The 12290-nt window shown below is 58.1% G+C and overlaps 1 protein-coding gene across 1 annotated transcript; it reads left to right on the forward strand.

The window, feature by feature from the left end:
• The first annotated feature begins 4294 nt into the window (after positions 1-4294).
• TSEN15 (tRNA splicing endonuclease subunit 15) lies at positions 4295-11612 on the forward strand. The gene is made up of 5 exons (XM_040985771.1): positions 4295-4447; positions 4768-4849; positions 5058-5193; positions 10165-10306; positions 10659-11612. The coding sequence occupies exons 1-5, from the start codon at positions 4295-4297 to the stop codon at positions 10677-10679; spliced, it is 534 nt and encodes a 177-aa protein (XP_040841705.1). The 3' UTR covers positions 10680-11612.
• Positions 11613-12290: the final 678 nt, after the last annotated feature.

Consider the following 12290-nt stretch of genomic DNA (forward strand, 5'->3'; position numbering starts at 1 on the left):
TTCTTTTAAGAAAACAGTGGGGGCAGTATCCTGGCACGGTGAATTAGGCTGTAGCCTGCAACACTGGCATATGGGTACCAGTTGGAGTCCCAGCTGCTCTCCTTCTGATCGAGCGCCTGCTGATCCACCTGGGCAAGCAGCAGCTGGCCCAGATCCTCCGTGTCCTTAATCCAGGTGGGAGACCCACATGTGGAGGGAGTTCAGCTTTGGCTTGGCTCAGCGCTGGCCATTAGTCATTCGAGGGCATGAACAAGCAGGTCAATCTTTCTCTTCCTTTCTAGAACTCTACCTTTGAAATATATATATATTTTTTAAAGAAAATATCACATTTAAAGCCAGAAACAACTAAAATTCATGCTTCGTGTATGATGTCTTTACAAACAACAGAATCCCAGCTGCCACAGGCCTGCCCTCATCTCTTGGTTGAGTTTATGATCTGTCTTCATCCTACTTAGTTTTTCTATCACCACCTTCCCTTTCTTGTTGAAAACCTTCCTTTGTAGATGTTTGTTGCTTTTTCACAATCCTACTAGATCTCTTTACTGATTTATAAAATTTTCCCTCTGCTCAGATGTATAAGTAAATGCCCTTAATGCTTCTAGAAATACCATCACATGAGCTGACTTGGGTCTTCAGGGCTCAGCGTCAGTTACCCACTTGGAGTGCTTTTGAGTTCATGTCAGTGCTTCATGCTTCCATGAACCTACTAGTTTTGGCACCACTGGCTTCTTTTGGGCTTAACAGCTGCTTTAGAGAGGCAAAGCTTAATGACTGCCTTCTAGTGGGACATATTCCAGGGAAATTCACAAACGGCCTGGGTCTATCTGGCATTATTAACAGATTGGGGTGGGTATTGTGACACAGTTCAGGCAACCCTTGAGACGCCCCTACCCGCTTCTCAGAGTTTCCGGGCTGGAGTCCCACCTTGGCTTCGCGGCCAGCTCCCTGCTAACGCGCACCGCCACCCGCACGGCGCTCCTGGAGTTCCTGGCTTCAGTCTGGCCCTTCCTGGGTAGTGCGCGCATTTGGGTGGTGAACCTGCACATGCAGGATCTTCTGTCACTCTTTCAAATAAATAAGACTTTAAAAAAAAAGAAGAGCTGGACATTTGGAATGTGTGTTCCCAGCACTGCTTGCAGGCTTTCCCACCTTTGTGATCCTGTTTGAATGTTTGCCGTTGTTTCCTGAGGCCTTTTCCCCTGCCCGTTCTTTCCTCCTGTTTGATTTGCGTGTACACGGGCCTGACGTCGTGCTTCAGCGGAGCTCCAGCCATCTTTAAACCGTTCTGCGGCGCACGCTGGGAGACGTCTGGCTCTCTAACTTCAAGTTCACTTGCTTCCTCCTCTGCGACTTCCTTTTGGCTCTTAAACACACCCAGTGAAATGTTTGTCTTCTGAAATCACAATTTTTTAAGTTCCAGAATTTCCATTTGGCTTTTTAAATGATTCTCTGTTGATATTTTTCATCTGCTGCTGGTATGTTTTCTTACTTCACTGAGAATAATCACAACAGTCACTTTAAAATCCTTACTTGCAGGTCTCAGCATCCAGTGCGTGGCAGGGTCTGGCTCTGAGCCCTCTTCTTTTTCGATTTTATTTTCAATGATGTTCACACAGTTTATTAGTGAGGGAAGGAAGGGTCCACGACTAGGGGAAAATGGGCAAGACCACTATTTCCACACCTTCTTTATCTTCTTCCTGTATCTGGGGGGAGGGAGGAGACGGGAGAAGCCACACCCATCCTCCCAGTTGTCTCAGGACTCAGGGATGAGGAAGGGCCACCTGGGGTGGAGCATGCTCTGAGGGTTCTGTCAAGCGGTTTGGGCAGTTCTGACAAGCTGTTAGTCTCACAGATGCAGGGATGAAGAAATCCAGCCAATACTTGGCTGACACAGTCCACCCGAGTCTCCATTCGCCCAGAAACTGGCTGTCAAGCTTTGCTGGGGTAGTTGACCAATTTGTTCTGCCCTCCCTCCTCTGCCGTGGTGTCAGATGTCCTCTGCAGGCCCCAGTGGACTGCCACGTCCTCCAGGTGCATCTGGGCCTGCTCTCCACTACTCCATCTTCAGTCACTGCGGAAGCCTGTTCAGACACAGGCACTCCAGTCAGATGACAGGTCCTGCCCCTCGCCCCACGGATAGAACTCTGAATCTAGCAGTTCAGTTGGGGAGACCCTCAAAGAAGTCTTGTCTGAGGTGACCCCAGACCTGATTCTTGTATGCACCCACCATTATGGGGCCCGGCACATTTCTTTCACCCACATAAGCTTATGTACACACTGATAGTTGCAATTGCCAGGTAAGATCTAACTCCATTCCATCTCTTACACAAACCAATGAACGCTACAGCCCAGCCCAATCCCACAACACACACTCGGCCTCCAGTGACACCACCAGGAGCTGAAACCCAGTCAGAGCAACCCCAATAACCCCTGCTGGGCCGGCCCCCCAGCCCCTATTCCTGTGCTTGCCAGCATGTGCAGTGGACTGGCCTGGTCTGTTCCATATCCCATTCAGCTCTCACACACACACATCATTGGGTGCTAAATCCTAACTCCACCTTCCAGCCCACACTCATGTCAGCGGGTGCCACGGCCTGTCTAGCCAGACCCTCTCTGAGTCCTGGTTCCCGTGCCCATCAGTGGATGCTGCAGCCCATCACAGAAGTGCCCAGTTTCCCTACTGGATCCACTCCCTACCCTGGATTTTGCACTTTCCAGGTGGTTCTGCAGTCTAGCTTGATAGGACTTGCCCTAGTCTTAGTCCCAGTGCTCCTAGTGCCAGCTGCTGCTGCAGCAAAGCCCAGCCAATCTGTGCTTATTCTGTTCAATCGTGCACCAGTGGATCCAGTCAGCCCAGCCTGGTCGGTCCCCAGTCCCAGCTCTCACACTCACCACCAGGAGCAGTGGTCCAGCAGGGAAGTCCCCACAACTCTCCTACTGGCTCACACACCCCACTCCAGGTCTCACATGTGCTGGTGGGTGCTGCCACCCAATCCTGCCCTGCCAGCCCCCAGCCCTGGCCCTAATGTGAACTGGCTGGTGCTGCGGCCCAGCCTGGCTGGTCACGTACCAGATCTGCCAGTGTATATTATGAACTGGCCCAGCCTGGCCTGCCCCCAGACCCGACCCACAGGTATGTCAGTGGGTACTGTAACCTGACACTGTCTGGGCTGCTCCTTGTCTTGGTCCTCACCATCTCAGCAAAGGAATTCCCCAAGCTCTTCTATCAGGCCTCTAAGGATCAGCTAAAACAATGACTACACTCTGCAAAGGTGTCAGTTGTGGTGAGGCTCTGGGATGGCTGAGAGCCTCTGGCCTGTTTAATGTTGTCTGTTTGGGGGCATGCTGACCTCGGTAACTTGTGCTTCGTCTGCTGAGATGTTATTCTTTTAGAATTAACAGATGGCTACCAGTGACCATCCTGCTGTTGTGCACGTAGCATGTTTTTATATATTCACTTTAACTATAAAAACCCGGTTTTGCTTTCCCCTGTGAGTTATCTGTGAGATCATTGCCACCCTGCTCTATAATAAATTCATTTTCCTTGAAAGGATGAAGACTCCGCGTTCTGATTCACAGCAGGTCGCCTCCCACTGCTGAGGAGCGTCTTCTATGAGACCTCGGACCATGTCCAGGGCTCCGTGAACGTGAATCTTAGCGTTATTAATTCTCCCAGCTCCTTTGAGCGGGGAGCCATTTCCTGGGTGGGGGGAGCAGCCCTGTTTTCAGCTCAACTTGGTTAGTAGCTGTGTGGGTGTGGTGTCACGAGGGTGGCCAGGGTTCCTCTGAAACGGAGGGTGTGGGTGGGGGCTCTCCGCCCTCCCCGGTGGGACCCCGCGGTCTCCCCAGCCTGCTTCCGTGGTGCGGCGAGGGGGCCAGGGTCTCCCCAGCCCTCCCGGTGGGACCCCGCGTCTCCCCAGCCTGCTTCCGTGGTGCGGCGAGGGGCCGGGGTCTCCCCAGAGCCCGCGCGACTCCCGCCCCCTTCCCCACAAGCACCAGGCTGCCTTCCCTCCCGGGATTTCCGGCGCTTCCCTCTGGCCGTCGGCCCCGCGCCGCCCCCTCGCACTCCCGAGCTGCGCGCGGCGCCCGCGTTTCCTCAGCTCGCTGCCTCCCCTGGACACGCGGCTCCGCCTGCACGTCTCCCTTCCCGGGACCCGCAGGCCTGTCCGCCAAGAGAGGGGCACCGGGGCGGCGAGACGGGGAGGCGGAACGCTGCGCGCGGCCCCGGCTGCCAGCCGGACGCGGACCAGCGCCGGAGGCGGAAGCCGGCCGTGCGGTCGGGGAGCACCGCGCCATGCAGGACGAGGACGAGGAGCGCGGCGGCGGCCCGCGGCGGCCTGGCGGGGGCGGCCGGGCACCGGGAGCCCCGGCACCGGGAGGCGGCCTGGGCGGCGAGGCCGCGCGCCCCTGGGCCCCCGAGGACGCCTGGATCGGCTCGCACCCCAAGGTCAGCCGGCGCGAGAGCAGCGCGCGGCGGCTGGGGAGGCCTCCCCCGGACGGCGGCGGGGCGCAGGGAATGGAGGCCCCACCCCGCGGGTGGGAGTGGACGCCGCGGGGCCTGACCCACAGAGTAGATGCCATGGGCCTGACCCACGGGGAGTGGATGCTGGGGGTGGGTGTCAGAGGTACCCTCGTGTCCAAGCCCCTCAGCTCCAGGAGAGCCATCCCATCTTCCTGGAAGAGTTTTCGGGACGGTCTGTGTTTAGTGAGTACTTGCATGAGGGTCTGCCTTCGGCGTCTGACCCTTGGCTTTGCCTTCTCCTTTAGTACGTGGAGATGATGGAGCTGGGCATTGGAGACGCCGCCCAGGTGCACGTGGCGTTCTTGGTCTACCTGGACCTCATGGAGAGTGAGTGGGTGGCGCTGCGTCATGGGGCAGGCGCGGGTCCGGGGCGTTGGACGCTGAGTAGCATCCATGCGCTCGCTGTGGATTTGCCCAGGTAGCTTCGTAGCTTCTGCCTGTCGTGACATTGGTGATGGGAAAAGCTAGAGGGTCAGAGGAGGCTGTGTCCCTGCGTGAGCGGGTCATCTGAGCTTGTGTTGTGTGTGCCTGGCAGGTAAAAGCTGGCACGAGGTGAGCTGTGTGGGCCTGCGCGAGCTGCAGCTCCTCTGCCTGGTGGGCACGGAGATCCAGGGTGAGGGCCTGCAGACCATTGTGCCCACACGCGTCACGGCGTCCCTCAGCCACAACAGGTGAGTAGCGCGGGCGTGCTGCCGTGGCGGACAGCCTGACCCCCGTGCCGTAACCCGCGTCCCAAGGGCTTCATGGAGTCACACAGTGGTGCTTGGTTGGTGTGATTTCCAGCTTGTACCTTTGTCTTCTACTGTGTTGTGGGTTTTTCTTTTAAGATTAAAGAATCATTAAATTTACATGCGCTGGTTTACTCCCCAAATGCCTGACGCAGCCAGGGCTGAGCCAGGCTGAAGCCAGGAGCCTGGAGCTGCGTCTGGGGCTCCCGTGTGGTGGCAGGGGCCCAGCCACCTGGGCCATCCTCTGTTGCCCTCCCGGGCCCTAGGAGGGGGCTGCAGGAGAGCGGGCAGTCGGGGCTCACTTGGGATGCCGGCGTCTCGGGCACTGTTGTGTCTGCAAGGATCTTTAATCAAGGGTAGCACTTGATTTACAAATAATCAAATCTCTTTTCTACTCCCCATCTTTGCATCTGGCTGAAGAAGTATTACTTATCTAGAGGTCTAGAAATTGTTCAGTGTCTCACTGCGGGTTCAGAGCGCGTTCGTCTTCGACGGTGTGAGAGGTGTCAGGTTAACCCTGGCCCTTCTCCACGTGAGAATCCATCCTGACGCGTGTGCCGCCCGAGGAGCCGGGCTCCGGAGGGGAGGGTGGGACTCGGCAAAGCGCCCTCAGGGCCAGTGGGAGTGCCCACAGTTTCCTAGCCCCCCGAGGCTGAGGCTCAGGGGTGCAGGACGAGGAGACCAACGCGGCCGCTGAGGTCCTTGTCTCTGACTGAGGGACATGACATGTTGGACGCCCTCGAGCCAGAGCTACTGTGACTGGTTATTTCCATGTGTACGCTCCATAGTGGTGGGTTTTTTCCTTTTTATTTTTACGTGTGACGGGGATGAAGATGCATGGCCTTACGTGGAGCAGGGGCCGAGGTGCAGAGGGGGTGGGTGTCCGGTTTGCCCTTTCCTTTTCCTCCTGTGTCACAGGGGTGGGTGAGGGAAGCTCTTGGCCCTCCGACTGTATCAGAGCCAGGGTGGAAACGACTAAGGCCTGTCACCTCAGAGACTGCCGAGGTTGAGGGAATGCTCCCAGTGTCCGTCTTCTAACCAGGTCCGCTTCGGTGTATCTGCTGCAAAGCCCGTGAAGTGGGCCCCCGTGTCCTGCTTCCCCCCACCTGATGAGGCGCTTGCCGCCCTCTGCTGGCCCACACGCGCTGGGCCCTGTGTGTCTGGACATGCTGTCCACTGCACAGGATCAGCACCTGAGGACCCCCGTCCCGACATAGGCGCTCCAAGGTAGAGCCACGCAGCCCGTGGTTCCCTGAGCCAGGGTTTGAGTTCAGCATTCCAGTCCCGGAGTCCTCCAAGAAACCTTGCGCGTGGGATAACTTCAGAGCTGACTCTGGTGTGTGCCAGCTAGTGCAACATCAGGTTAGGACCGTCACTTGCAGCAGCCAGCACACATGCCAGTGGATGCAGCTGCCTGGTCAGTTCCATCCCGGCCCCATCTCACGTGAACTCATGGGTGCTGTGGCCTGATGTGGCCCTGCCTTCCCAGACGCTCTCCAGTGGGGACTGCAGCCCAGGTTCAGGGGGTGACAGGCAATGCCCTGGTCTCCCATGGAGCTGGCACCTTGGCCTGACCCCGACGTGCCCTCTGGATCCCTGCTTCTAAGCCGTCCTGTCTCAGCCCCCTTTCTGATCCAGCTGTAGTATACTGGACTGCAAAGCCCCCAAGCTCTCAGGGCCTCCGTTCCAACATGTCCCTGTGTCCCCAGGCAGTCTACTGTCATCCTGTGCTGGACCCGGATGCCCCCCTCCCGGCCTTGTGGAGTGCTGCGTGCTCCAGGGCCTGGGCAGCAGGTTCCACTCTGGTTGTGTAAACCACTGCAGGTTGCCGTGAGGTGCGTTTGTGTCCGCTTCATAACGAGACCTGTTTGTGTGAACCCTAAGAAGCACAGTGGACTGCGGTGGTTTGAGCTTGGATCATCGAGCGTCTGGATTTACTCGCGGAGTTGCCAAGTGCTTAGTTTATTCCTCAAAACTTGTCCTTTGTCTTTTTAAGTTACTGTGACAGATATTATCCACCTAGCGTTACTGTGAACTGCTGGGACAGCAGCTACTGTTTGCAATTTATTTGAATTTAATACTAATGAATAAAGCCAACAAAGTGGAAGTGGTATCCTGTTTTTACCAGAACTATTTCAAAGTTCTAGAGGTGCCAGCTGTGGTGCTGCTTTAGTGTGTTCTCTGGCTGGCAGCTAAGCTTTACCCAGCCCTGTTGGTCCAAGCTGTTTGCTTCTTTAAATAGAAGTGGTTGGGATGATACATTGTGAGTCTAATGGCTCAGTTTGTTTTGTGTGTTGCTTTTAAATCCACATTCCTTATTAGATTTTATAGTGAAATAACACAGACAAGAGCAGACAGAAGGCCTGGCACACTCGGTTTGCTGTGCTGCTCGGGGCCGACAGCTCCCACTGCTCGGGCTGTTTGACAGGCTGTCTGTCCCGGCGTTCACAGGCGCACGGCTCCGGCAGCAGCCTGCGCTCGCGGTGTGGACCGCAGTGTCACACTGCAGGGTGCTAGGTGTGTCGTGGAGATGCTGCCGTTTGGGGCCTCTGTGGGTGCAGGAAGAGAAGAAGGCCAGTGCCTCCCTGTGTCCTGGAGCCCATGTGGGGTCCCCTCCTCAAAATACGTGGGCTTAGGAAGTTGGCGCAGCGCGTGGGTGAGAAGCCAGGGGTGATTTCTCAGCTCCACACCAGAAGCGTTGCTTTCTGTCTTCCCACGCTTGTAAAGCTTGCTTGGACTCCAGTAGGAAGCGGCTACTGGAAGCGGCTCGTGCCTGCATTTCCCGGGAAGCTTGGGGGCACACACATGGATGTGAGACTGGGGTCCCTGTGGCACACAGCATAACCGCTCATGGTGACTCTAGGGCCGAGGGCTGGCTTGGAAAGAAAGCTGTTTGTTGTGCTTGCTGGGTGGTATGAGTGAAAATGCCTCGTCCTCCATGGAGACCTTTCATTAGCAGTGTGCTTGGCTTCATAGGTGGGGGACTGAATGATATGGGTGTTAGGGCATCAGCCCTGGGGTCTGTGGGTCCCCCGAGCACAGAGCCAACCAGCCCTGGGTTGAGTCTGCATTGGGCATGCAAGTGCAGTGTGGCCACCGTCTGTGGTGCTGAGCTGTTCCGGTTGGTTTATAGCAGACGGAGGACGTGAGCAGGTGGCACGCAGCCCTCCAGGGCCGGGGTGGGGCCTCACACAGCGCCATGACCTGGCTTCCCTCTGCCTCCTCCGCTCTGGGTAATTTCCACCCCACAGGGGTTCCCACAGGGCGTTTGAGGGAATTCTAAAGTGTTCTGCTGTTTATTCTCAGCAGCTCCAAAACAAGGTGTCAATGGAGTGAGAGGAAAGAGCAGAGATGGAAATTTCTATCCAGAATTTCAGTACACAGGAGGGAATGTCTGTGTATACACACAGCCACAGCAGGCTGGGAAGCAGAGGGCACGCGCGTGCGCGCGCACACACACACACACACACACACACACACACACACACACACACACACACACACACACACACACACATATTGTGGAGATGCTGCCTTAAGCTGCATCTGCCTCGAGGGGTGGAGGACGGGTCTGAGTTGGCCTGAGGGGTTTCCTTCTTGTCCACGGCTTGTTCACACATCTGTCAGTGCCGTCTGGAGGAGCTCGCCCACCGGGTGGCTCTGCGTGCAGCCGGGCAGCACCGCCAGGCTGGGTGCTGGGTGCTGACAGCAGAGGGCTGAGCAGTTCAGATGTCAAGCAGTCCTGGGCTGTTTCTTGCTGTCCATCGGTGTAGGAAAAGTTAGTTCAGGGTGGGCAGCCTATACAAGCTGTTTATATCTTTAATATTAAATCAATTTCTTTGGAAGGTAGACTTGAGCACGCCACACGCACACACACGTCCTCCATGCACTGCTCACATCTCCAGATAACCTCAGCAGCCAGGGCTGTGCTGGATGGGCGACAGGAGCTGGGAACTCCAGTCGGGGAGAGACCCCGTGATGGCTGCCTCCCAGGCCTGCGTTAGCCGAGGCTGAGAGCAGGAGTGGCCCTGGGCCCTGGGCTCCTTGCGCCCACCGGTGTCTTGGTGCAGGTGTCTCTAGTGGCTTCTTGGCCACAGCCCGAGGCCACTCTGCACCCCCGCTGGGGACCCTGTCACATACCATTGCCCGCCGGTAGCAGTGGACACAGACCTCCATGTGGCTGACGCCCTTTCTCCTCGTGCCTCAGTTTAGCTTCTCTGACTTTTTCTTCTGCAACATTTGCTCCACCGTGAGACATGCCAGAATGTCTGCTCTGGGGTTTCCATTGGTAGCTGGGAGTTTTCGTCTGATCACTCTCGGCTGACCTTTCCCCCCCAAGCAAGGTAGCGTGTTCCTCAGTACCTTAGGGTGTTCGCACGTGTAGTGTTCTTGGTTTCCTGGTACACTTCTGGCCTCTGCACACCTGTGGCCTGGAGATGGGATGGGGCCCCTCCGGCCCCGAGGAAGGCGGAGTCCAGGCTGAGCTGCAGTGTCCCACCTCGGGGTTCTCTTTCAGTTCAGGGTCTAGAAGGGAGACCCTCTGCCAGGCAGGGCCTGGGGCCCGGGACCCTGTCCCTTGCTGCAGTGGGGAGCCGTGCGAGGCCGTGGGGGCCCTGGGCAGGGGAGGACACTCATCCAGTTGTGACGCCCTCAGTGGGACTGCCCTGGGTGCAGGCGGGGTGCTCGGGAGCGAGGAGCAGTCGGTCTGAGGACTGGGAGCCCAGGCACCCTGCCTTGGAGCACTTCGGTATGTGGACTGTCCCCCAGGCCATGGTGGGCAACTGTGACCACCCTCTCCTGGCCGTGGGGGACACCCTGTGAGCCCACCCTGCAGGCCCACCCCTGCCCAGGGACGGTAGCAGGTGGTGGTTGGTGACCCCGTGGGAGGCTGACTTCTCACGTGTGTGTTCGCAGGATCAGGGAGATCTTGAAGGCATCTCGGAAGCTGCGGGGAGACCCGGACTTGCCAATGTCCTTCACTTTGGCCATAGTGGAGTCAGACTCGACGATCGTCTATTACAGACTGACGGATGGGTTCACACTTCCGGACCCTCAGGTCAGCCATGAGAAAGGGAAGGTGTAACTCGGGCTGCCCAGAGGGCAGCACATTGGTTGTATTCCACGCAAAGCAACGTGTTCCTGGTTATTTTATGTGTGGAGAATTCCAGTTTCCCAGACACTCCCAAAGTCCCACGTGTGCTGACTTGGTGGTGGCTGGGGCGGGGCCTTGTAGGTGGGATGGTTTTCCCCTGAATCCACATCTGCAGGAATGGCCATGTGTCATGGCGTTGTGACGGGACCTTCTGGTGAGTGTCAGGTGGGTTCCTTGCATCCAGTGCCGGTATCTGCTGCCCCCGGCGGCTCCCTGGGGCCAGCGCACCCAGCCGGACCCCTCTGTTCTGTTACAGAATGTGCCCTTTAGAAGATGACTGGCACTGCTCACACTGCCCACGCAGGATCAGCTCGGAGACCCCCAGCCCGCTCCAGCTTCACCTCCTACAGCAAGGGTGCCCCAGCCGAAGTGCTTCCTTCCCAGGGAACAGAGCCCTGCCAGGACGGGCCTTTGGGAGTGTTAGAGGAGGGGGCCGGAGACTGACCTGGTGGGGACAGGGTCACCCACACCTGTGCGGCTGCTGCCAGCCTGGGCTCCAGGGTGCCTGGGGCTGCCCTCTGGCTCCACCCCTCTGCAGACTCCCAACCCCTGAGCCCGGAGTGGGCTTCTTTCCCAGCTCCACCCTCCCAGGGAGGACAGGCCCTTGCTCTGCTGAAGCCCCGCCCATCCCTCACGGCTGACGCTGAGCTGGACGTGTAGTGTGCAACCCCGGCCCAGGACACAGCCAGCCAAGACACGGTGCCTCCTGTGTGGCCCTGTCACCTGCTCATCCTCAGGGCTGGCATGTCACCCGGGGAGAGAGGAGCAGGTCCGCCTCGCCTGTCTCCTAGGTAGGCCCGGCTGTGCTGCTTCTGCTGCCCCCAGTGGGAAACATGCCGAGCTGCTGAGCCGGCCACTCAGCGGCTCAGGTCAGGAACCAGTCAGAAGCACAAGCAGGGGGCAGCTGGCTTGGTCCAGGAAGTGCCCAGAAATGACTGTCTCGGGCTCTGCGGATGCTCCTGTCTGGGGCGTGGGGGCAGCACGATGGGCACGCACTGCCAGGGCCTAGAGCACCTTGGGAGCAGGTGTGTGTGCTCACTGGCAGGTGGTGGTGAGCGCCACACCTTGGGGTGGGGGGAGAGGGCGGGCAAAGGGCAGGGCCCCCCACCGCACAGCCCTGACCGGGTGGGAAGTGGATGGAGCCCTTGTTCCTTTATAGTCCCTGCTCCTCCTTTGTACGACTTTTATAATAAAACGTTTTCACATAAAGCATCTTGACTTCTGTATTGTGTACTATTACGTGATAGTATTGGTGGCACAGGAAAACGCATGGTCATGATGTGTGGGTGCAGGGCCTGGCCTGGGTGGGTGGGTCTCCCGCCTTTGTCATGAAGTGTGGGTGCAGGGCCTGGGCTGGGCTGGGCTGGGCTGGGCTGGGTGGGTGGGTCTCCCGCCTCTGTCATGATGTGTGGGTGCAGGGCCTGGGCTGGGTGGGCTGGACTGGGTGGGTGGGTCTCCCGCCTCTGTCATGATGTGTGGGTGCAGGGCCTGGGCTGGGCTGGGTGGGTGGGTCTCTCGCCTCTGTCATGATGTGTGGGTGCAGGGCCTGGGCTGGGTGGGTGGATGGGTCTCTCGCCTCTGTCATGATGTGTGGGTGCAGGGGCTGGGCTGGGTGGATGGGTCTCCCGCCTCTGTCATGATGTGTGGGTGCAGGGCCTGGGCTGGGCTGGGTGGGTCTCCCGCCTCTGTCATGATGTGTGGGTGCAGGGGCTGGGCTGGGTGGATGGGTCTCCCGCCTCTGTCATGATGTGTGGGTGCAGGGCCTGGGCTGGGCTGGGTGGGTCTCCCGCCTGTCATGATGTGTGGGTGCAGGGCCTGGGCTGGACTGGGTGGGTCTCCCGCCTCTGTCATGATGTGTGGGTGCAGGGCCTGGGCTGGACTGGGTGGG

This window comes from Ochotona curzoniae, unplaced genomic scaffold (genome assembly GCF_017591425.1).
Source record: "Ochotona curzoniae isolate NIBS_2020 unplaced genomic scaffold, NIBS_Ocur_1.0 contig_430, whole genome shotgun sequence".
Lineage (NCBI taxonomy): Eukaryota > Metazoa > Chordata > Mammalia > Lagomorpha > Ochotonidae > Ochotona > Ochotona curzoniae.